At 52.1% G+C, this 24129-nt stretch overlaps 1 protein-coding gene across 1 annotated transcript in view; it reads right to left on the bottom strand.

Moving 5' to 3' along the window:
- Window positions 1-24129, bottom strand: part of MVB12B (multivesicular body subunit 12B) — a 98561-nt gene that overhangs the window by 6813 nt on the left and 67619 nt on the right. The window contains exons 3-4 of the mRNA XM_011988733.1: window positions 17999-18054; window positions 15403-15462 (exon numbers count right to left, since the gene is read on the bottom strand). Of these exons, the coding sequence (XP_011844123.1) occupies window positions 15403-15462; window positions 17999-18054 (116 nt within the window). The remainder of the gene's footprint in view (window positions 1-15402; window positions 15463-17998; window positions 18055-24129) is intronic.

Consider the following 24129-nt stretch of genomic DNA (forward strand, 5'->3'; position numbering starts at 1 on the left):
GGGGGTGGGACATGGCTTGGAGGCGCTCCACTTTGCATGCTCCAAGGCCATGCCAGGGAGATGCCTGCAGAGGTGAAGCATCTCAGATGACAGAGGGAGAAAGCCCACAGCCAGGTGTCTGCAGGGCAGTGGAGGGGCTGGGGGAGGCTTCCTGGGCTGTGCCCTTCTGCTCCTTCAGTAGGCCTTGCTGTATCTGCTGGTCCGGGTTCCTGGGAGTGGCAGGGAGTGCTGAGGGCTGGCCGGCCAGAGAGAGCAGGTGAAGGGCGGCTGCAGCCCCAGCCCGAGTGTCCACAGCCAGAGGGCCTAGGCCCGGGCCTGGTGGGGGCTTTCTGGATGGTGAGCGGGGGAGCAGGACGCTTCCACGCCTCTGTGAGCAACTGGCTGATTGGGCAGAGGAGCTGTCCTGGGGACCCTGTGCCGCTGTCCCAGTGGGAACAGGGTCGCGGGGAGGGCATGGCTGGGCCCTCCGGGCTGGGGGAGGGCGGAGAAGGCGCCCCTTCCTGCCTGCGCCGCGCTGGTCCCCGCGAGGGCGCACAGATTGCGCTCCCACCCTCTCTCCCTCGGGATTTTTTCCCTTTTTAGGTTATCTTGGCTGGAGAAAAGCGCCACCCACCCCCCCTTCTTGTTTTCCCTAACTCCCCAAATGAAATTTCAACATATGTCCCGCGACATAATCCCCTCTGGCTGCGGCCGCCTTCCCGCAGACGCGGTCCCTGCCCGCTCCTCCCGCCGTGTTTACCCAGGAGACGGGGCCGCTTCTGGAAGCCCTTTCACTCCCTTGGGCAAACAGCGAGTACCTTTGAAGGTGGATTTGGGCCCGGATCTGTTTACTCAAGACATTAGTCTCCTGCATAAGAAAAACCTGCACTCGCGAACAAACAGCAAATCCTTTTTGAATTAAAAAAATTTTCAATTAAAAAGCATTTGGTCCGCACAGCTCCGTCCAGCTGCGCAGCGCCGGGCCTGCGCCCTCTGGTGGGCACAGGCCGCCACTGCAGTAGCTGGGCAGCCCGGGCCTGGGGCCTCTCTCTGGAAAGAGATGTCACTGTCAGGGGTTCTGCCAGGGGTCCCGGAGGCTCTGCCAGTGGTCCTGGGGACCCTGCCACTGATGGCAGCAGGCGTCTCCGGCCACGGTGCGAGAGTCTCAGCTTCTAAAAGCCTTTTCTCATAGTGAGGCCAGTGTCCTGCGATAGGAGGTGCCAACTGTAGGTTCCAGCAGCACCTAGGAGGCAAAGTCACTTCAGCTCCAGCTTCGAGGCAAAGAGGGGGCAGTAGAACCTAGTGGTCTACTCACAACTAGGACGATTCGTGTGCAAGTGCCTTGAGAGTGAAAAGAGCCCTGGTTATGTATCAGAACCAAAGGCTTTAACCACAGTGATGCATGTGCCCCACCCGGGGTTGGCAGGAGTGGTCCTGGTTTAACCGGCACCGGGACACCAGCATTTTTTGAAAACACTCAGGTGATTTCAGTATTAACTGCACTAATCACCAGAGGGGAAGGCAAGTGCACTGCCCCTCCAGGCTCCTCCCTCCTTCCCACACCAGGTCTCATACTGAGCGCTCTAGAAGGCTCCAGACGAGAAAGGGCAGTAAGGGGCTGATCCCAGCACCCGAGCTTTGCAGAGGAGGAAAGTGAAGCCCAAGAAAGGATCTAACTTCCTGACGTCCCAGAGTGAGCTGGGCAGTGCTGGACTAGGCCTGGGCCCAGAGAGGAGTAGGGGGAGGCGGGCAGGTGCTGTGCTGGCTGGGAAACCTGCATTAGACATTGGCACCTACCTCTCCTGGGATGCAACTCCAGCATGGAGGCCAGACCGACAGACATGAACTAGTGAGCTCATGGGTGAATCACGGTAGGGTCTGGAATGGTGTAGTCCAGAGGGCAGGGGCGGGGCCAGGCCAGGTGAGGACAGGTGGGAGGAAACTAAAGGGGCCAAGGCTGGGGCCAGCGAGAAGAGTCTGGTGCAGGGGTGGACAGACACTGATGGGTGGGCTTGGGCAGGTGGATGGGCCTGGCCCTAGCACAGGCAGGGAGAGGTGGGGGAGATGCTGCACCGCAGCCCCACCTGTCTGTTTCTCCAACCCCCGGCTCAGCACTCCAGTCATCCCCTTCCATCTCAGGCGCTCCCACGGCCTCGGCCACCATACAGGCTCTTCCTGTTTCTAAAATCCTAAAGCTTCAGCTTGCTTACACAAGGGGCTCCATGTCCTCATCTGTTTCCTGAAGATGAGGAATGCAGCCCTGGCTTCTGAAACACTGAAGGAGAGAGGCAGGGCCCAGCACACTGCCCACGTCATACGGCAAGGCCTGAAGCGCTGTATTCCCGGGACGGGCCTTCAGGGCCCCATGGCCCCATGCTGCAGGCCTCTTCCGCAAGACGAGGGTGAGCTGCCCGCTGCTTTCTAAGGCATATTCCGGAGCCCCTACCCAGGCAGTAGTTCAGTGGGTGTGGGCGCCGGTGTTTCGACAAGGACCCAGGTGATTCTGAGCAACTGTCCAGTTTAGAAACCCTGCACGTCTTCTTCCAGCAGCTGCGGGACTGGCTGAGGCCACAGAGGGGAAGGCACCGGCCTGGGGCCGCCTGACACTCTGTGGTCTGAACCTTCCCATTTTCTCCATGGGAGTCCTTGCTTCCTACTTGGGCCATGGTTCTAGAGACATTGGAGAGGCTGCACGCCCAGCGGGAAGCCCCAGGTCCAGAGAGCGCGAGAAAGTGCTTGGCCCAGAGGAAGGTTATTCACGAGCAGGTGGGCCTCGGGGGTAGGGGGAAGCCAGGATGCCCACCTCATGCCCTGGAGATGAGGCAGATTCCTTATTCAGTGCTGTCTTTGAGAGTGAGGCCCCGCAGCTGGGCCTGGAGCTCAGGGCTGTGACCCCTGTGGTCAAGAGTAGGGAGCTGGATAGTCTGGCAGGACAGAACCCCCTTGCCACTACTGGGGAGTGAGCCGAGGTCCCATGAAGCCACGCCACTTGACCAAGGCCTCCGGGTTGGGGAACAGCTGGGAGACGCGTTCAATGACCACACCGCGGGGTGTGGACAGAGGGGTGGGTGAGGGCTCCTGCAGACCCTTTGGGAAGCCGCTTCTTTTCCTAACAGCCTGCCCAGATGGTTCATGAGCTCTAACCTGAGAACCGCAACCCAGAAGCACGGAGCCAAAGATCCAGCTGGGGGGTGGGGAATAAGGGCCCCACCAGCTCCACGTAGTTCTAGGGCACCCCTGCCCCTGCTTCCAGCCAGTTCAGCCCCTGCTCCCTGGAGCCAAGAGCTCCAGGAGCAGAAGCCTGTGTGTCTGGGCACTGCTGTGTCCTCACCGCCCAGCACAGCACCCAGCCCGGGTCACTGAATAAATGCATGGCCATCTGCCAGTCCAGTCCCTTCCTCTCTACTAGTCCACATCCCAGTCATTCTGTCAATCCTCATTGGTACCCAGCCCCTCCTGTCTCCTCCAAGCCTGGGTCTCCCACAGGGCGATGACAATGCTGAGGGTCTGTCTCTGAGGGACACCCTGCCTTAGGCTGCCTGTCCCCTGGGCTCAGGGCCCGGAGAGTGCCTTCACCTTCAGGGCACCCTACCTCACAAAGCACCTTCCACCCAGGATCTGGCCTGCGTCCAGGAGCAGGGCAAGTGACTCCCAGCTCCCCACCCTGATGCAGAGCCCTGAGTCCCACATCCTGGGGAGAGGTCTTTCCCCTGCGTGGCTCCCCCTCCTCTCCCAGCCAGTTCTGTCAGGAACACTCTTCCTTGTCCTTAAGGACCACTAAAGGGACACTTGCTCTGGGAAGCGTGCTCCTTCCCCGGGGAAAACGGACCACAACAACACTTTCCATACCCTCCTCATGCTCGGGGCAGCTGTGGAGCCTCAGTTGTAGCTCCAGAGCCCAGTGGAGATCATGGCCTAGAATGAATGCAGGAATGAGTGAACAGTGGGTGGGTAGCGGTGGGTGGGTGGGGAGGGGGTGAGTGGAAGGCTGGGTAGGTGAGTAGATGAATGGGTGGGTGAGTGAGTGGGTGGGTATGGATGGATGGGTGGATGGATGGGTGGATGGATAGGTGGCTGGGTGGATGGGCAGGAGGATGAGTGGATGGGTTAAAATGTGGATGGGTGGGTGGGGGGATGGGCAGATGGATGGATGGATGGGTGGATGGGTAGGTGGATGGATGGGTAGGTGGATGGATGGGTGGATGGGTAGGTGGATGGATGGGGGGGTAAGTGGGTGGATGGATGGGTAGGTGGATGGATGGGTGGATGGGTAGGTAGATGGATGGGTAGGTAGATGGATGGGTGGATGGGGGTAGGTGGATGGATGGGTGGATGGGTAGGTAGATGGATGGGTAGGTAGATGGATGGGTGGATGGGTAGGTGGATGGATGGGTGGATGGGTAGGTGGATGGACGGGTGGGTAAGTGGGTGGGTGGATGGACAAGTCGATGGTGAGTGAAGAGACACATCAGGCTCTGGGCATAGCTCAATGCAAAGGAGAGAAAGCAGCTAGTTTAGGGGCTCAGTTCTCGGGCAGGTAGAAGGTCATCCTGGTTTTTAGTCCTTCTGTCAGCAGCACTGTGCTGGCACAGCCCTGGGGCTTCTGGGCATGACTGAATGTCAGCCCATCCCATGGTACAGTAACTCATGTACATCAAGTACCAAGCCCAGGGCCCATCCACGCAGCACGTCATGCCTGTGGATGATGAAACTGAGTCTAAGTCTAGTGATTTGGTCTGTTTCTCTCTGCAGGCAGTGTACGAGCTGCAGCTTCACACAGTGAAGTGAACTATAGTGAACTATATATAATGTATATAGTTATAGTGAACTATATATAATGTATATAGTTATAAACATTGAAAAGTGGAAAGACTTTGCATAGCATGCCAATATTTATCTAGATGTTATTGAAAAAAACATAGGGAGATATGACAATTACAGACCCTCATTCTCACCCAGTAAACCCTCAGTCTCACAGGTGGGTGGTGGGTGGAGGTGGCCTCCTTTCCAGAGGCCTGTGCTCTCCAGTTTGCCACAGTCCCCAGTACTCCCTACAAAGCCCCCAGCTGGGAAGACCGTCCGCTGCCATCTCACCACCGTGACTGTGTCTTGCATGTGCATGTATAGGATGATGCGGGCACAGCCAGCAAGAGAGCAAAATGTTTCTCGTACCTGGGACTATTAAAAGTAGGAAAATGAAAGATAGATTGAGAAAACTATGTATTTCAAAAAAAAAAAAAATGGGAGAAAGCACATTTTGTGGTGGAAATGAAGATGGCTGCATGATGAACAAACACAAAAACATGCCTTGCTCTTGCCTCGCTCTCCCCAACCCCTCGCTCCCTGTGGCACCTGCATGTCCAGCTGTGCTGCTCTGGGTGGGGGCTCTGGGGAGGGCTGTGCACTGTCAGATACCCTGGCCACTGAATAAATACCATTTCCCTTCTCTTCTCTTTTCTTTTCTTTTCTTTTCTTCTCTCTCTCTTTCTTTCTTTTTTCTTTTCTTTTGAGACAGGATCTCACTCTGTTACCCAGGCTGGAGTGCAGTGGCTCCATCTCAGCTCACTGCAGCCTTGACCTCCTCATACCTTGGCCTCCCCAGTAACTGGGACCGCAGGCATGCACCATCACACCTGGCTAATTTGTGTATTTTTTGTAGAGATGGGGTTTTACTATGTTGTCCAGGCTGATCTCAAACTCAAACTCTCAAGATCGGTGGGCTCCAGTGATCCACTCATCTTGGTCTGGCAAAGGGCTGGGATTACAGGTGTGACCCACCAGGCCCAGCCTAAATGCTATCTTGGTGTCTGCCAACAACCGTGGGGGGCTCCCTGGTCATTGAGTCAGCCTTTTAGAATTCACCTGAATACCACCTAAAAAGCGAGTCGTTGTATTTCTCCTCTTCTAGATTGTTTGTAGAAGAGATTTGAAACCACACTGATTGCCAGTACTGGTTACTGGGTGGAAAATGAGAGCTGTGAGGTGCTCCGGGAAGGGGCCCTCCCCACCCTTTGTCTTGATGCTTATCTTTACACACATGCTAAGTAGCCTTCCACTTGTTCATCTTAGTAGGCATTACTTTACCTAAAACTAGAGGTGCAAAAGTTCCCAGAAACCATAAGGAAAGGGTAGGAAAATCTTCCTCTGAAGGACTTGCAAAAGGTGAGACGTTCACCTTGACTTCAATTCTGCATGAGCGAGTGTGACTCACAGCGGTAACCGGGGCAGGTGGTTCTGCCTGGCAAACATCACTGCTGCTTCACTTTATTTCTGTAGGCCTAGCCTGGTCCTCTTATTCATATGACGAATGCCTTGGGCCGCCACGGGAACAAGCTGTGTGGTGGTGGCGGCTGCTAGGATGACATTGGCTGCCGACAAGACCCAAAAGGGCAGTGGGGGGAAGGGTCTTCCAAGACTCTCAGAATTAGGAACTCTATTAATACAATCCACCGTATTAATATGCCTGGGGGAAAAAAAAAATCATCTCAATGGATGATTAAAAGACAATTGTCAAAGGCCACCATCCATTTCTGATAAAAACATTTAGGAAAATAGAAATAGATGGCTAACGCTTTAACAAAAAAAAAAAAAGACAACGTCTATAAATAGCAAGTCAAAACGCAGCACTATGCTTTAATATTGAAACTACAAACTTCCATTAAAAATATGGAAGACATAAGGAGGCCTGGGGACCTGCAAGTCCCTGCCGAGGTGTTGGACAATGGTACACAGGAAGAGGAACAACCTTGCCAGGATGGAGGCCTTAGCATTCGCTGGCGATGTAACTGCTTGCCTGGGGAACCGATGAAACGCAGCTGGAAAGCCATCAGAAACAGTAAAAGAAGCCAGAGGGATATCTAGCTCCAGAAATAATACACAAAAGGCAATGGTTTCTTGACATATAAGTGACAGAAAGTAGAATGAGAAAAAATACCTCGTTCACAAGAACCACAAAAGACATAAAGCAGCTAGGAACGACCTAAAGAGAAAGGACCAGGACCTAGGCTAACAAGAGGCATCCCTTGTTTCCGGATGGAGAGACGCTTGATCTGAGATTCCAATTACTATTCTATTCAACCATGTGCTCAATGCAGTTCCAACAAAAATCTAGAGTGGGCTTTCTGGAACTTCCTTCCCCCGCAGGATTCTAAAGTTCAACTGGGAGAATAGTCCTGTGAATTAAATTAGTAAAATTCTGGGGAAAAAAGAGAGAACCAACCCTACCCTATATTAAAACTTACTATAAAGCTGTAAGATTCAAAATAGTGTGGTAATAATGTAAACATAGAATAATGGAGCAGAACAGAATCAAGAAAAATGTCCACTGGTCCACTTACATATGATAAAGGTAGCACTTAAGAGTCAAAGAAAGATCGCCAATATTGACAAAACCAGCCAATGTTTTAGGGTAAAATAAAGCTGTCTGTAGCTCTTACCTTCTAATAAATTTCAGAAGGATTAAGTAGTTGAAAAGTATTTAATATTTTAATACGTAAAATAAGGGAAAATAGGGGTGAATGTTTTTATAATCTTCTACGACACAAAGCCCAAATAAACAAAGAGAAAATTGCCCACGAACATTTTGAAACTTTTGTACAGCATCATTTACAAGGTGAAAAGACAGTGATTAAAGCATGTGTATTTCAACTTACAGAGAAAACTTTGCTGTCTTTAAAACATAAAGAGCTCTTAAAAATCAATGCAAAAGCTACAGAAGCTGATAGAAAACAACTGAGCAGACAGCAAGCAGAAGAGGCTCACGTGAGAACACGGTGGCTCATAAGCATCTCAAAAGTTGTTCAACTTGAAGAATGGTCAAAGATTTTTGTTTGTTTGTTTGTTTTAAGAGACATGGTCTCTGTCACCCAGGCTGGAGTGCAGTGGCACAATGATAGCTCACTGCAGCCTCAACTTCCTGGGCTCAAGTGATGCTCCCACATCAGCCTCCTCCTGAGTAGCTGGGAATAAAGGCATGAGCCACTGTGCCTGGATAACTTTTTAATTTTTGTAGCGATCGGGTCATCCAGGTTGGTTTCAAACTCCTGGACCTAAGTGATCCTCCCACCTTGGCCTCCCAAAGTGTGAGGATTACATGCGTGAGCCACTGCACCTGGCCAAAATAAGCAAAGATTATTAATTAAATGGAGGGGCACATGAAGGTCCCAGTGAGTCTTAGCTAGAATAAGGATGTGAGGAAAGGTTCCCTCAGGCACCACTGCGGGACTTCCAATAGCCCCATCCTGTTTGAAAGGCAAATGGTAACATGCATCCTCTTCCAGGGAAAGACCCAGGAGAGCCAGGGCACATGTACAAGGAAATCTATTGCAGCGGCGTAACAGTGAATAATTGGAAACACCTCAAAAGTCAGTCGATAGTGGATTGGTTAGATAAATTATGGCATAATCATAAAAGGGAACAACATGTAGTCATTAAAAAGAGTAAGGCTGATCTGTAAAGGAACATGCGAAGACGTGTAAGACATACTACATAGTGCAGAGCCAGGTCGCGGCCGGTGGTACTGCATGAGCTTGCTGAACGTGTGTGCGCGTGTGTGTGCATGGGTGCGTGTGTGCGTGTGTGCGCGCGCGTGTGTGTGCGTGCGTGCATGTGCCCCAGGAGTGGACGGAGGGGGAGGTTCACCTTTTACATGTTCCTGTAATGTTTGCATTTTTATAAACATGGACAACCTTGGTACTCAGGAAAACACTAAATATTTAAAAAATCAATTTTGATCGGCAGGGGAGCTGCTTAGAATGATAAACTGCCCAAAACAACCTCCACAATTTATGGGAAGAGAATTAATCTTGTCTGTGGCATAAAACTGGTTCCTACACTGTGGTCAGACGCTGGTAGAGTCTGTGAAGCGGTGGTCCCAAGCTGTATCCTGTATTGAAAAGAAGCCTCAGACTTCTCTCATGATTTCTGCAAGGCCATCTACTTAACTCATTCGTTACGTCTCTTCGTTTTGGGCTAGAATTAGCTCAGCTCAGTGGGACAGCTCTGTAGGAATTTGGGTGACAGTTTTGCGTCTTTTAGCACTATATTAAAAAAAGGGGCAGAACTGGTTGGCTTCTGTTTATTTACATAACTTTGAATATCTGAGGTAGGCAGATTTATTTCCCCAAACATTTCAGCTTCCTAACTGAAAAATAAATAAATAACAAGGATTCTGGGTGGTGAAATGTTAAATCTCATAGGCAGAGAAAAGGCACCTTATTTCCTGCTGCAGTTTAAGATTCGACCACTAGATGGTGCAAAGGGACCACACATTTTTCAGGCTCACCAGTTCGCGCCACAAAATTCTTCAACATTTAATAAGCACCAGGAAAGCTTTCCAAAAGTAGAAAGAATGAACAATTGTGCGGGAATAGGAACATTTTGCTTTTATAAAATTGGGACGCTGCCATTTCATTACTGATACAAAAATCTGCCTCACTTTATTCCTGTGGGACATAGGTCCCAAATCTACACTAACCTCGTATATTTGAAGAGACCCGCACAAGCTCGCGCAATGCGGACATCTAAAAGTTGAATTCAAAAATCCTTTTTACCTCATGCTGCCAAATGCATTTTTGTTAATTCCACCTCAATGTCGTGACGTAAATACTAGCGGAATCGGCCCCAAGCTAAATAAGCAATAAGCCCCATTTTTCAACGCACAAACACATAAAGATGTCAGCTCAAACTGTTTACTAATTAACACTTAAAAAGACACAAATTAGATATGCGTGGCTAAGAGCAATTATAATCAAGACGAATTTCTCTAGTCATTTGGGAACTGAAAAAAATGCCTAATTGCTGGAACCAATGTTTTAAAAACTGAAATCACGCCAGTTAGCAAATATGTTCATTTAAAGAACATTCCACGTGACTACACTCTTGAGGATTGACTACAAACATGAGAACAAGGAAAATATTTAGGTATAAAATTAAAATTGTAAGCTCCCTTAGATTTATAACTTCTTCATTAAATATGTCCGCAAACAGCAGCCCATAAAACCCTGCAGCAATTAAGTGGTTAAATGAACTGCCTCCCTTGTCAATTTTAAGGGGGTGATTAATATTAGAGTGTCCCTTTACTAATGAGACCCTCCCTCATCTTTCGGCTTTAAAGTCGAATGAAAATGGAGGCTGTTGCTCCACCAGGAGCGCAGCAGGCTAGTGAGTGCTTCCTCTGCCGCAGTTTTGATGGTGGCACCCCCGGCAGGGAATGGGGATCACTGTGGTTTCTGCTGAGGTCGGCAGCTGGTAGAAACGGCTCCACCTGGGGCTGGAGGTCGCTCCGGACTTCTCCACTGCCCGGTGCCCTGTCACTGCAGGAAAGGTTCACTCCTGTTCTCACAAGGCTTGTGGGTAGTTATGCACGCAGCCTGAAACCCACACCCAACGCTGCTGCCTCCTGGCCGGGATGCTGAGGTCTTCCAGGGATGCCAGGGCGGGACCGCGGGCGGGGAGGGAGGATACACAGGTAACCAAGACATGAGGATTATTTTAGAAGCTGCTGCCTGGACTGCAGAGCCAGGCAGCTCCCACCCTGGTTGCGATGGGGAATCCATCAGCTGGAGAAACGGGGCAACTGCTTACCAGGGAAATAAAGAGCGGCAGAGACAGAGAATATTTATACGCCCATCTCCTCACGCCCAGAGAAGATGCTTCATCATGGGCGCTGGCTGCGAAATTACACTTTCCAGGCTCCGGGACACAGACAGCCTTTTGTCTGGAGAACAGTAAGGGCTTCACAGGGACAACAGCCCCACCGGGTCACCCTCTGCCCTCCTGCAGAGCTAAACTGGAGGGGAGGGGACAAGGCATGGACAGGTGGGGCCAGGACCAGAAAACTGCCCACAGTGGCCACGAGGCTGGTACTGACCAGCCCCTGGTCACCTCCCTGGTTGAGGGAAGATGAGGTAAAAATTCACTTCCTCATGCCTGGGACTCATGTATGCAGGCCCTGGGAGGACGGCAAAACCCCTGCTCTGGGTGCGAGGTGACAGAGGTGGCAGGAGCACAGGGCCGCTGGAAGACAGCCAGGCAGGAGGCCGCTGCTCTGTCACAGGGAGCCAGCAGGGTGACGGTGTTTGAGTTGGAATTGCTCTATGAATTATGGCTTTCTTCACTTTTAGCCACCCACGCCATCACAGAGCAAGTCCGAATCATGAAAGGTATTTTGTCTTTCAAAAAATCCTTTTCTTCAAAATTTGCTCAATGGCGCATATATTGATTCTAACTTTAAAACATGACCGTCCTTGGGCGTTTTTGGTGAAATTTCACCCAAGTGCATCAGGTACCACGACTCCTGGGGAGACCCTGGTGAAGAGCAGGGCAGCCACCTCTAACCACGCTCCACCAGCTGCGGGGTGCCCTGACCACTGCGCCATGTCGCACGCTGGGCTGGGATGAGCAGGCCTGTGCTCCACTTTGGGGGTGAGGGGGCCTGGGAACTTGCCCCAGAGCTAAAACTATACGGCAGATTTGTCCGCTACTGCAGGCATCCACATTGGGAGGCTGTGTCCTGTCCACCATCTACACAGCCCACGAGGGTCCCTGCAGACACCGGCATCTGAATGGGCTCTCCCCTTCCAGTTCTCCAGGGCAGCCTGGCTGTGCGGGCCCAGCAGTGCATGCTCCCTGGGGCCCCTCAGGATGCTGGGGGCTGAGGGACACTGCCCACCCCTAACCAGGTGATACCCCATTTGTCAATCAGTGCTGGGCAGCTCCTGGGTCAGGCCATCTGTGTCCTTGTGGGGGTGGGGGCAGCTGTGCTTGGCTGGCTCTGGGGAGCTCCCTTTGGCTGCCCATGTTCCTAACCTCCATGCTCAGAGTGCACAGGGTCACACGGTTTGTTGGAGGGTGGCCGTCCCTGAAGCTGAATGGTGGCAACTGTGTTTGGGCTTCAATTCAGAAACATCCCCCAGGCAGGGCATGGTGAGGACAGTTAACACTGGCAGGAGGGACACTGGCTGCTGTTCTGGGAGGACAGGACAGTGCTGCCTCAGAGCTCACACTGCTATTTCCCTTCAAGTTGGGACCACTCTGTAGTAGATAAAGACGGTCATGTATTTAGCCAGGTCACACTCAAGCCCCACTGCTCAGCTCTGGATTGCTGCTGTGGGGGGCTGGCCAATCACTTAACTTCTTGGGTCCAGACTTCTGTAAATGGGTGGACCCCACTTCCTCCCACGGGGTTCAGAGGGATCGTGAAGGGCAGCACCTGCCCGGTACAGAGCAGCCTCTCCCTGGAGGCCGGGCTCGCCACCCTGTTTGGGAATCCCGGGTGAGCCTGGGGAGCTGTTCTGGACAAGTGGGAGCGTGGTCAAAGGTCTATGCCCCTGAACCTGAAAGCAGTCTCCCACTTATATTTACTCTATTTTTTTTTTAATTTAATGGTATAAAACACCAAGGTTTACAGTGAACAAAGCAAATTTCTGAGCAGAGACTTCTCCACCCCCAGGCTCCTCACCAAGGGCAGCCAGACCTGTTACAAATGAAAGGCACAAAATCAAACTCATCTCGACCCAGGGGACACTCAGCCCACTCCAGGGCCAAACTCGCAGAGCCCAAGAGTGACAGCCAGTCGCTTGGTTCTGGGTACCACTTCTCCTTGAGCCCCCAACTCCCACGAGCAATGCTGAGTTCAGTGGCTAAAAGAAGCAACTTCAGGTTTATTTATGGAGAAAAGCCTCTGCCACGGCTGCGGAAGGAGCCAGCTGGCCAGAGTGTGTGGACATCAACGTTACACGAATGGCTGTGCACATGAATGGGTGGCATAAGGAACTTTTAAATCCTCAAGTTAAATGAAAAACTCTGCGGTGCTCTCGACTGCGGCGATACTTGTTACGGCTTTCTACCCTGTTTTAAGGTTCTAACCTCTCCCCACTCCCCACGTTTCTTTACATCGACTTTAATTTACTTTAATAGCAAATACAGACCTGTTTTGTTATTTTTTTTTGAGATGGAGTCTCACTCTGTCGCTCAGGTTGGAGTGCAATGGTGCAATTCCGGCTCACTGCAACCTCCGCCTCCTGGGCGCAAGTGATTCTCCTGCTTCAGCCTCCTGAGTAGCTGGGACTACAGATGTGCTCCACCAGGTTTTACCATGTCGGCCAGGCTGGTCTCAAACTCCTGACCTCAGGTGATCTGCCTGCCTCAGCCTTCCAAAGTGCTGGGATTACAGGCGTGAGCCACCACACCTGGCCCAGACCTGTTTTTTTTTTAAACCCATCGCTAAAACCAAGAAATACAGCTGGCTTTGGTCCATAGGGATGGCACTTTCGGCCCCAGCAACAGAGCAGTGGGACAGCGGAATGGGTGGGCCTGTGCCGACTCACGCCCTTCTCTGTGGACAAGGAGAATGGTAATGATGGTGACGGTGGTGGCTGTGATAATGGTGGCAGCCAGCAGCCACTGAAGCAGGCACTGGTCCAGGCCATTCACTGGACCTTTGCAGTTAAACCCACATAGACTCTGGACTAAGCACTATTACTATCCTGATTGTGCAGAAAAAGAAATGTTGGCTCAGAAAAGTCAGTGGAAGATCTGAAATTCTAGCCAGGCACTGACTCCGGGGTGTGCCCCCGCCCCTGGCTCTGCACCTCCTAGGGGTGGCCACACTGTGACTCGGGAGAGCCTGACATTGAGACACTACATTGTAATGAATCACAGATTTCAGTCCTTAGAGTGGGGAAGAGAATAAGGTTTACAGGTTCCCACCACACGCCCTGGGCCCCACATTGGGACCCTCACCCACTTCACCCCACCCCAGTACCTCAAAGGCCCACCAGGGTCAGGAACTAGGCTGACTGGCCTCCTAGGCCCCATTTTCCCACCAGCCTAGAGCGCCCCCTTGGAAGGACACAGAGCCACCACTTTCCGTCATAGTGGAGAGGATTTGGAGCGCGACGCACTGGGTCTCCATCTTGCCTTGGGCCAGTTACTCCAGCTCTCGGAGTCTCCATTTCTCCCCATGACACAGGGAGGAATGAGGCCTGGGGTAGGAACCAGTGATCATGTATGGAAAGCCTCAGGCCCTAGGCTGAGCACACAGCAGGTGCTTAAACAGTGCCACCGTTAGGCCCACAGGCAGGCCGGTGCAGAATGGGAGAGGAGATGGCCCGACGCTGGGGCCCTTGCTACCGGCACGTCCCACCTATACCCATTTGGCATTACAAAGCACCGCATGAGACAGGCTCTGCCGTGATCCCAGGGTCAACAGTGGGGATGGGACTTGCCCCCGTCCACGGTGGAGTGGGGCTGGTCTGGAGGTATGTCAGTGTAACCTCTGCCCTGGTGACCACCTGTGGCAGCCGCAGCCCCTCTGAGGCCTTGCCCACATCCCCTGGGCTGCACCCCACGCAAGGTCCTGTGCAAATGGGGCGTCCATAAGCAGGTGGACCTCACGGCCACCCACAGCTCCCTTGCTCTGAGAGGGGCAGGCGTGAAATTTTATGCACGCCTATGTTTCCAATGTCCTAGCCAGCCATTTTTTCCCTGAGTTATCAAAAAAAGAAAAATCTATATATGACAATCAGGTTGGTTTTTATGATTTACTGAAAATCAAAGACAAAGGGGGACTTTTTTGTCTTGTTTTTGCTATGACAGGTTTAGAAATTTGTTGTACTACATTGATTCAATTTTGCTTGATTTCAGCCGTCTTTCAATAATGCAACCGGCTTCTGCTAGCTGGGTACACGAGAGAAAACCCCAAGGAATGGAGAATATTGAAATGGTTCTACCATTTCCATCTTTGAGATGAATGTTCCTCTCGGAGGAGAGCTGGCTGTGGCGTGTGACTGCTTAACAACCCGCTCTACAGAAGAGAAGCCACACACCCTGTGCTGTCTTAAGGAAACAGGAGGGCCCTGGTGGTCTGACTCAACCCCCTTTCCTCAGAGTTATCATCCGCACACCAGTCCTGGGTTTCTTTCTTATTAGGAAAATGTGCAAACTGTTTGAAGCCAGGCTGCCAGATGCGTTCCAGCTTATGAAGCACAGTGGAAGGTTCCCCGACCTGCCCCTAAATCGTGGAGAGGCTCGGTCATTTCCCGAAACTCCTCCTGGTGGCAGATAATAAAACAAAACAAATGGAGGAAGAAAAGTCAACCTGGTGCCTGTCTTCCAACCTCCACCTTCCCAAAGCTGAGACTTCCTTTAAAAAAGGAGAACTGAGGCTCCGTCTGTCATGTAAAACCTTCTGACTTAGAGAAGACAAGATGTGGGTCATATTTGACCGGAAGTAGGAAATACATTAGAATCAAGTTACTTTATCTAAGGAACACATTTGGGTGAAACGAAAGTGTTTTTCTCAGAAGAAAGGGACACCTCCACCTGTCCCTCTCCTGGAGTGGGTCCCTAGGGGAACACGAGAGATGCCGGTGTGCGGGCGATGGCCCAGGCCTGCCTTCCCCTCCCCGATGGCTTGCTTACCTCTTTCTCGATTTCTGCTAGAGATTTGATGGTGATTCCCAGGAGATCAAAGGGCTGCATCTGAAAATACAGACGAAGTCGCCCTTTTAAATCACTGGAAAATGCTCTTCCCACACTTACTTTTATGCATGACAATGTTAATGTCTCAAGCCATGGTGTGATCTAGCGTTTCTCTACCCACTTTCCACAGGAAGACAGTCAGTGGGATTCTCGGTCATGCGTGGGGGTGGCAGAAGTGACAATACAGCCTGCTGCAGGAATGTGGCCCCCAAGGCGCCAGCCCCTGTGCAGCGGGACCTCTGCCTAGCTGTGGTCGGTGGCACTCACAGGGGTCCAGGTCTCCTGGAGGACTGACCATGGCTGCCCTGCTTCACCTCTCTTCTCCCCTTGCCAGCGGAACACGAAGGCAAGATTTGCTCTTTCTCGCTGCAGCTGTAAACTGGAGATGCCCAAGCTCTCCCCGGAGGCCACCCAGGCACTGTGTCTGGGTAAGGCAGGAGGTTTAAGGAACCCCAGGGAGGAAGAGTTCCTTAGGGGGGAATCCAGGGCAGGAGCTGGGGGGGATTCCAGGTCTTTGGAAATGCCAGGTAAATGAAACAACTGCCCATCAGTTATCATTTGAGAAATCAATGTGGTAAAAAATGATAACATTGCATTTTAATGAAAGTTTTTACAATTTCATGAAGATTGGAGACTTAAAAAAATCCTGGCTTTTCAACAGACAGCATGAAAAATCAAATACACATGGCAGTGAGGGAGCTGGAGGCCCACAGAAGCCTGGACTCAGAGGCTCGGAGGGCGGAGGGCGTCCAGTCCATGTGGCTCCTGGTCTGAGTCCCTGCTGGGCACGTAAGTGTTCTGTGTTCCCCAGAGGGGTCCCTGGCCCAGCCTCCTGGGGCCCAGGCTAAACCTGAGGGCCTTCGACAGAACCCCAGGGCTCTCATGGTTCTGAAGGGCGATAGCCCAGGGGTGGGAGTGGAGCCGGAGCCTCCGCGAAGCCAGTAGGGATTTCCTGCGAGGTCGGGTCTGCAGTCCCAGGACCCAGACTCAAAATCGGTCTCAGCGCCTCCTGGCGATGCAGCTGCGGGTCAAATCCCTTCCTCATTGCCTCGTCCATTCAAAGCGACAGCCCCCTGGCGGGGCTGCGGGGCACTGCATTGAGAAGAGCAGGGAGCGCAGGGCACCGGGCCTGGCTGTGTGGCCTTGGAGCCCTGGCCGAGGCGGTGGCAGCACATTCGCGAGGGCGATCTTGGGACGGGGCCACCGAGCCACACATTTCGCTGGCGGCTGCTCTGCCGGTAGCCACGGAACAGTGTGGTGCTCTCTGTGCTGCCAGCCCGAGGGGCGCGAGAGCGGGGCCGCCTGCCCATGCTGCCCGGGACCCGCAGAGGTGCAGCTGCTGTGTCATTAGGCTCTAACCACCCCACTAAATTCTCCCAACTGGAGCTGGTGAGCAGGACAGAGCAGCCTCTCCCAGGGAACGGCGGGAGAGGCGCCAGCGTCGCCATGGCAACGCGGCCCTGTGGAGTCGGCTGAAGTTACTCGAGCTCCGCATGTCACGTCACGAGCATTTTTCAAGATTAAGCTGCTTACCAGAAGGGTTCAGAGGAGGCCTATTCTATTTCACGAAAATGGAAACTACAGAGCAGGTCAAATCGCAAGCCGGGTGGTTTTAAGCTGGATCCAAGAAAAACACTGAAGGATTTTTTAGCTGTGCCCAAGCTGGGGCCTTCATGTTTATTAGCTACTCAAGGCCAACTTCTGCAGAAAGGATCAAAACCAGAAACGGGTTTGTTGAGCCAGCCTGGGCCAAGCCTGTGCAGCTAGGAGGGGGCCACTGCCAGCTTGGGGGCTGGCGTCATCAGAGGGCCGACCCTAGCAGTGAGAGGCATAGACCCCACTGCCATGCAGGGTGGCCGCCCCTCACAGTCTGAAGTCGGCCTTTGGTTCTGGCCAGCTCACTCGGTCCCTTTGATAAAGATGGCGTGGGCCTGGCCTGTGTGAGAGTGCTGATGTGGATGGTGAGGTCCATGGTGGCCTGGCGTGGGCAGGAGACCACAGCCAGAGGCACCACATTTGCGTGGCGGCCCCCATGTCAGAGCGCAGAATGCAGCAATGACAATGGGAAAATGAGGCAGCCTCCTTTCTACAGGAAACTGTCATCCTTAAATAACAAAGAACAAAACTTACTAAGTTGGACTTGGGAGACAAAGAATATTCACAACCAGGGAAGCTCAGGTCGGGTTAATCACGTGCGGCATGGCAAAGGCTCGGTGCACCTGAGCTTGTCTGACAGACTCTTGCTACTTTCCCATCCCCCAGCTGTTGTTTTCTTCATTTCTTAAACATCTGCTACATGGGGCACTGGCTGATAGGGCCAGAGATGCACACGATCCACCCCCAACCTCAGGAGTTCCCGTCACTGGGTTGTGGGGTGCGGCTTCCAGCAAGAGAGAGGACACGCAGGAAGACAAGATTCCGATGGGGGAAGGAGCATGAGTGCCACCAGAATAGCCCTGCGTGTCGTGTAAATCAGGATGGAGGGACCTGAGGCTGGGGGTGGCAGAGGGGAAGGGCGATCATGCATAACACTTACACTTTCTGGAACACAAGAAAACTTCTCTGAAATCATAAAAGGCACACCATCCATTGCTGCAAAGAAGAAAAAAAAAAAGATGGCATTAAAGGTACTGAAGATGGCTTTTAGTTGTCCAGCAACCGAAGATGTCGAAACAGAGAATATGAATCCGTCACTGGATGGAGCCAGGTGACATCTAGCACAGGTGTGCAGGAGCTATGAAAACGGACAGATCCCACCCTTGTTGCCAGGACACACAACGTGCTGAGAGAGGCAGGCGCCTCGTCATCCCCTGAGCACCAGGCAGTTGTGTAGACAAGAGCTCTAGGAGCAGAGAGGGGCTGGTCTAGAACCCCCACTCTCCACCCCTGGAGTCTGGTCTCTGATCTGTAACGGGAGAGTCACCAGGGGCTGACAGCCGGATGAAGGTGACACAGCTGGTGGGGACAGGCTGCACTGAGATGAAGGCAGTAGGCACGTGCATTAGATATGCTCTAAGGTGCTGTTGGGCTCAGGGGAAAAGTCTAAGTGGGAGGAAAGAGGAGCTCAGGAGTCAGATTGGCTGGGTTCAAATCTCAGCTGGTGACTGCAGATGAGCAACTGAAGTTAAAAGATGAAAAACTGAAGTTACATTTAAAAAGACGGCACTGCCTACATGACAGGGTGCCTGTGCATCAGAAGTGGAGTGGGTGGGGCGCCTGGCCAGCGCTGGCACAGAGCGGGTGCTTGGCAGGTGGGGGCGACAGTGGCTGTCGCTGACTCTCAGTCGCTCAGACCCAGGGCGTCAAGCGCTGACTTGAGGCTCACCAGTGTGCTCAATTTTAACAGGAAAGGGCATGGAATGGAGATGCAACAAACGGAAAAACCAGGGGCCCAGGGGTGTGGTTCCTTTTCTGTGGCCGCCCCTCCCTCCACCCTGTCCCAGGGGATCACTATCAAAAGCACACGGACAAAAGTGACCCAGGGTGTGCCTCCATAAGTGAGCGCTTCTCTATGAATTACGACCTCAGAGAGGAGGACTCTGGTGCCACACCAGGACTGGAAATCCTGCCACGTTGAGGAACAGGTCACACTGGATGAGATGTGATGCCAGCATTTGCAGAGCCAACACGGCAGCATGTGGCTGCTGGGACAGTGGTAGGGGCCTCTCCAGTGTCAGCTTCTCCCTTAGGTCTGGGAAGAGTCGGGAACATGCACTGTAGTCGTGCGGGGCCTGGTCATGAGTGCAGGGATGCGAAGCCCCAAAGTCAGGGGTGGCCGCACCCTGAGGTGGTGGCTTTGCAGTAAATTGTGGTTTCAGGGAGAAACGGAGTGAACAGAATGGAAGCCAGATAGAGTGTGGGGGCAGCACTGGGCAGTGCGCTCCCAAGAGCGACAATCTTTGCTTCCCCCAACGTCTCCTGGAATGATGACTTCTCTGGAACCTTCAGTGGTCATATTTTTTTTTCTCAGTCCTAACAAAGAAGAGTAGTAGAAGCAGAAAGCAACAAAACAAGAGGAAAGGACATAAGAGAAGGAGAAGAAACTCGGGACAGATCCTCCCAATCAGCAAGAAAAGCTGAATGGCTCATGCTATGTTCATACAGAAATAAAACATCATAGAACTCATCCGTGCTTTATTTTAGGGAAGGAAATAAATGAAACCTTCTTGGGTCAGCATGAAGAGAAAGACACAGCACAGGTGGCGGCAGCCGCTGCATTCCCTGCACCCTCCTTTCTTAGCAGGGGTGCTGTCTAGTGTGGTTGCTGGACTCAGACACTCCTGGTCAGAGGCCTTTTCAGGTGGTGCTGGCAACCTGCTGTGAGCTGCCGGAAGAGACGGGACAAAGGGCCCGAACAGGCAACACTTCCCCAGAAAGTGGGGTGAGGGGAAGGCCCCATACAATCTCATTCAGTATGTCCCGCATTCGGGCCTCAATCTCGTTCAGTACATCCCGCATGCAGACCTGTGCGTGAACTCTGAGCACCTATGCGTGTGTGATGCTTCACAGATGAAAAAGTTCGGCAATGAATAAAGGAGCCTCGAAGAGCCACAAAGCCTTCTAGAGAGGGACAGAGTCCCACTGGATATCCAGGAAGAGGTGTGCCAGCTCCCGCCACCGTGGGCCCGACCTGACTTCCAGGCCCTTCCCAGTGCTGCTGAGATGGGCTGGGCACTTGTAACACTTCTGATCATTTTAGAGATTGGGAAGCAGAGGCTCTGAGAAGTCGGTGCTTGCTGGGGTCACAAAGGTAGGCAGCAGTGGCCCCAAAGCTCTAGATAGTACAGGCTACTTGACCTCCCCATTAAAGTCCCAAAGCCCACTGTTTTCACCCATCACGGTCCACACGTCCCGCTCTCTGCACACACCCACCTCTTCCATGGCTTCTCTTGCCTGCTAGACAGACAGCAGGGTCCACAGCAGAGTCCTCCCTGCACGCCCAAGTACTGCGCACAGGCTCCGGAAATAGTGAGTGCTCACAGGCACGGGACCCAATGCTGGGGGAGTTTCTCAGCGAGCCCAGCCTCTGCACACACCCGCAAGCTGGAGACCACGCCTTCCTTGCTCCCCTGTAGAACCCACTCTCCATTCATTCCCCAGGCTTTCTGCCTCTGATGTTTTAAAGACCTTATTAGTATTTGGGGGTGAAGAACTGCCTCTCACTGGTGACAGTTGTTTCTATCTACATGTCACTGTATGTTTAGGGAACCTGTGTGTTAAAAAGGTGGTAAGGTGATGTGCAAAGACCTGATTACACCAGGACCTGAGGGGGCTGGGAAGTACTGGGGATGGCAGAGAGGAAGCGGGGGGGCTCCTCCCATGGGAGGCCTCCCTAGTCAGAGGCTGTCAGTACCGTCTGTGCCTCCAATGGACAGAGAAGGGCAGGATTTCCAAGATGGGGGTCTCGACTGGCATTGAAGGCCCTGGCCCCTTGCATCTGACCCTCTTCCTGGCTTGCCCATCCCTTCCTCCCTCTATGCTTGCACCTCAACTGTCCTTCCCAGTTTTCTGAGTGCCTCTCCTGCAGCATGCCTTCCCTGAGGCTCTCCCTGGGGTCCGGCCAGGCCTGTGTCTCCTCTCCTCTTCTGGCAGGTGCATGTGCGAGTCACCTCTGAGTTCCAGGTCCCCAGTCCAGGGGCAGGGCCTGGGGGCTCAGGGGCTGTGCTGGACAGGGAGGGCTGCTGTTCCCATGCACGGGAGTCTGGGGAACTGCGTAGGGGGCTCCAGCCTGGGGCAAGTGCCTAAACTCTCTCAGGACCTGGGGACCCTGCTTGCTGCCACCCCCGCCTGCTACTGCTGGAGATGAAAGCCATGGATGGAAAAAGCCTGGGAATCACTTCCAGGGACTGAGAAGATCTAAGCAGGGAGGGAAATGTTTTAAAAAATTCATATAAAATTAACCATTTTAAAGTGAACAATTCAGTGGCGTTTAGAACATCACAACGGTGTGCGGTCCCCACCTCCATCTAGTTCCAAAACATTTCCATCGCTCCAAAGTCAACCCCCTCACCCGTGAAGCAGTTTCTCCCTGCTCCCACAAGCAGCGTGTGTTTCTTTTTCCTTCCAACTGATGGTCATGTCTTTGAAAGAGAAGGATCTAGAAACATAGGTAGTCCTGTAAGCCTGGCTTTCTGAACACAGTAGCCAGGCCTCCTGTGACGCTGCGCTCTTGCCTCACTAGTCAGCTAGGAGATAAGGAAGAAAGGGTTTGCCCAGACTGGCTGCTCTGAGTTGAGGGCTTTAATACAAATCAAGGAGAAAAAAGTAACTTGTGGATATGGTTTGGCTGTGTCCCCACCAAATATCATCCTGAATAATAACTCCTATAATCCCCACGAGTCGTGGGAGGGACCCAGTGGGAGGTAATTGAATCATGGCGGTGGGTTTTTGCCATGTTATTCTCATGAGAGTGAATACGTCTCATGAGATCTGATGGTTTTATAAAGGGGAGTTTCCCCTGCACATGCTCTCTTGCCTGCTGCCACGTAAGTCGTCTCTTTGCTCCTCCTTTGCCTTCTGCCATGATTGTGAGCTCTCCCCAGCCATGTGGATCTGTGAGTCCATTAAACCTCTCTTTCTTTACAAATTATGCAGTCTTAGGTATTTCTTCATAGCGGTATGAAAATGGACTATACACTTGTAAAACTTAGATTATCAACAACAGTATTTTTTTGTATATATATTGACATAGTTTAGATATATGTCCCTGACAAGTCTCATGTTAAAATGTAATCCCCAGTGTTGGAGATGAGCCCTGGCGGGAGGTGTTTGGCTCATGGAGGCAGATCCCTCATGGCTTGGTGCTGTTCTCACGGTAGTGACTGATTCTCACGAGATCTGGTTAAGTGCGTGGCACCTCCCCTGGCCCTCTCTCTCACTCCTGCTCTGGCCATGTGATATGCCTGTTCCCCCTTCACCTTCCACCGTGATTGGAAGCTTCCTGGGGCTTCCCAAGAAGCAGATGCCAGTGCCCTGATTCCTGCACAGCCTGCAGAACTGTGGGCCAAGAGCCAATTCAGTCTCTGTTCTTTATCAATGCCCCAGTCTCAGGTATTCCTTCATAGCAATATAAGAACAGCCTAACACACAAATATATATATCACATATATTATGTAAAAATATACCTTTACATAGATTATAGATTTATATTTTGTATATAGAATATGTAAGATATAAATTATATATTTCCATTATAAGTGTATACATATGTATATGCATACACACACCCATATATGATTAGGACAAGGCCTTCCCTTAGCCACTGAGAGACTGCAGGGAGTGGGCAGGGTGCTCACCCCGCCTCCCAGTGGGCCCTGAAGTCCCTCAGAGGCACTTCCTGTTTATCTGCTGGCCCTCCCCACACCTGCCTCCAGCAGAGAAGCCCTCCCTCCCAGACCTTCTGGGGCACCCTGGGGAGTTGGTGGGGCCCATGGCCAACCTGCTCCACATGAAGGCGTCGAGGTGTCTGGGTGAGGGCACCTTCTGGCCCTGAGGCAGGCTCAGCAGTAACACCTTAGTAAGGAGGCAAAGATGAGAAGTGAGATCATTGCAGGATGCCCCACAGCAGCCACTGGGAGGGAAGGAAGACCCATTCCTGAAATGTCTGAGGAGCAACAGGCAGCAGTAAGGCGGGCCCTCAGGACTTTCACAGCCTCACTCCACCCCTCGGCCCACACGCTCCTGACTGGACCAGTGGCAGAGGAGATGAGGGGACCTGCTTGGACCTAATCCTGACTGCAAGGAGGAGCTGTCTGGTAAAGCAACAGAGACGGGAGCCTCGGGACAGACCACCACCGTCTGAGAGTTTGCGATAGAAGGAGGGGCACAGTCAGATGCTCCCTATGTTCTTCTGGAAAACAGACTTTTATTTTTTGTAGAGATAGGGGTCTCACTATGCTGTCCAGGCTGGTCTCGAACTTCTGGCCTCAAGTGACCTTCCCAGCCTGACTTCCCAAACTGTTGGGATTACAGGTGTCAGCCACCACACATGGCCTAGAAAACAGATTTTAACAAACTCAGAGGAAAGAAAGAGGAAGTGATAGGATCCAATGGGCTGAAGCTCACAGTGGCAGCTGAACTGAGAGGAGTGGGGCTCTCACAGTGCCCTTCTCACCAGCACAAGGAGGCTCCAAAGAGAAGCAAGTGCCACCAGGACCAGTGAGACTCTGCTAAGCAGATAATCTGCCCACCAAATCCCACTTATTTTAGAAAATCTAGTATATCAAAGATTAAGGCAGGCTGAAATAATATGGATTTCAGCAAAGCATCTGACAAAATTTCTCATGTTATCTATGTATACAAGATGGATAAATACAAGTGGCTACTGTGGAGGTTAGCAGAATTCATAACTGGTTGAATCACACATTCAAGAAGCTGATTAAGAGACCAATGCTAACCTTGAATGACCCCTGGGAAAGGTGCCCAGGGCATGATCAATGACTCAAATGAAGACGCAAAGGGTATGCTTATCTAATGCATGCCTGATGGGAAGCCGAGGTGGGCAGTCTGTAAACCAGATAACAGAGTGAAAACCAAGAAAGTCAAAAAAAGTTGCGATCATGGGCCAAATGTAATGGAAGGAGTTCACTAGAGACCCACGAAGAGTCCTGTAATGTAGGTCCAGAAACCCAGCTGTGTTGGATGCAACGGAAGAGGTGCGCAGTAACA

Source organism: Mandrillus leucophaeus, unplaced genomic scaffold, assembly GCF_000951045.1.
Source record: "Mandrillus leucophaeus isolate KB7577 unplaced genomic scaffold, Mleu.le_1.0 Scaffold109, whole genome shotgun sequence".
NCBI classification, from domain to species: Eukaryota; Metazoa; Chordata; class Mammalia; order Primates; family Cercopithecidae; genus Mandrillus; species Mandrillus leucophaeus.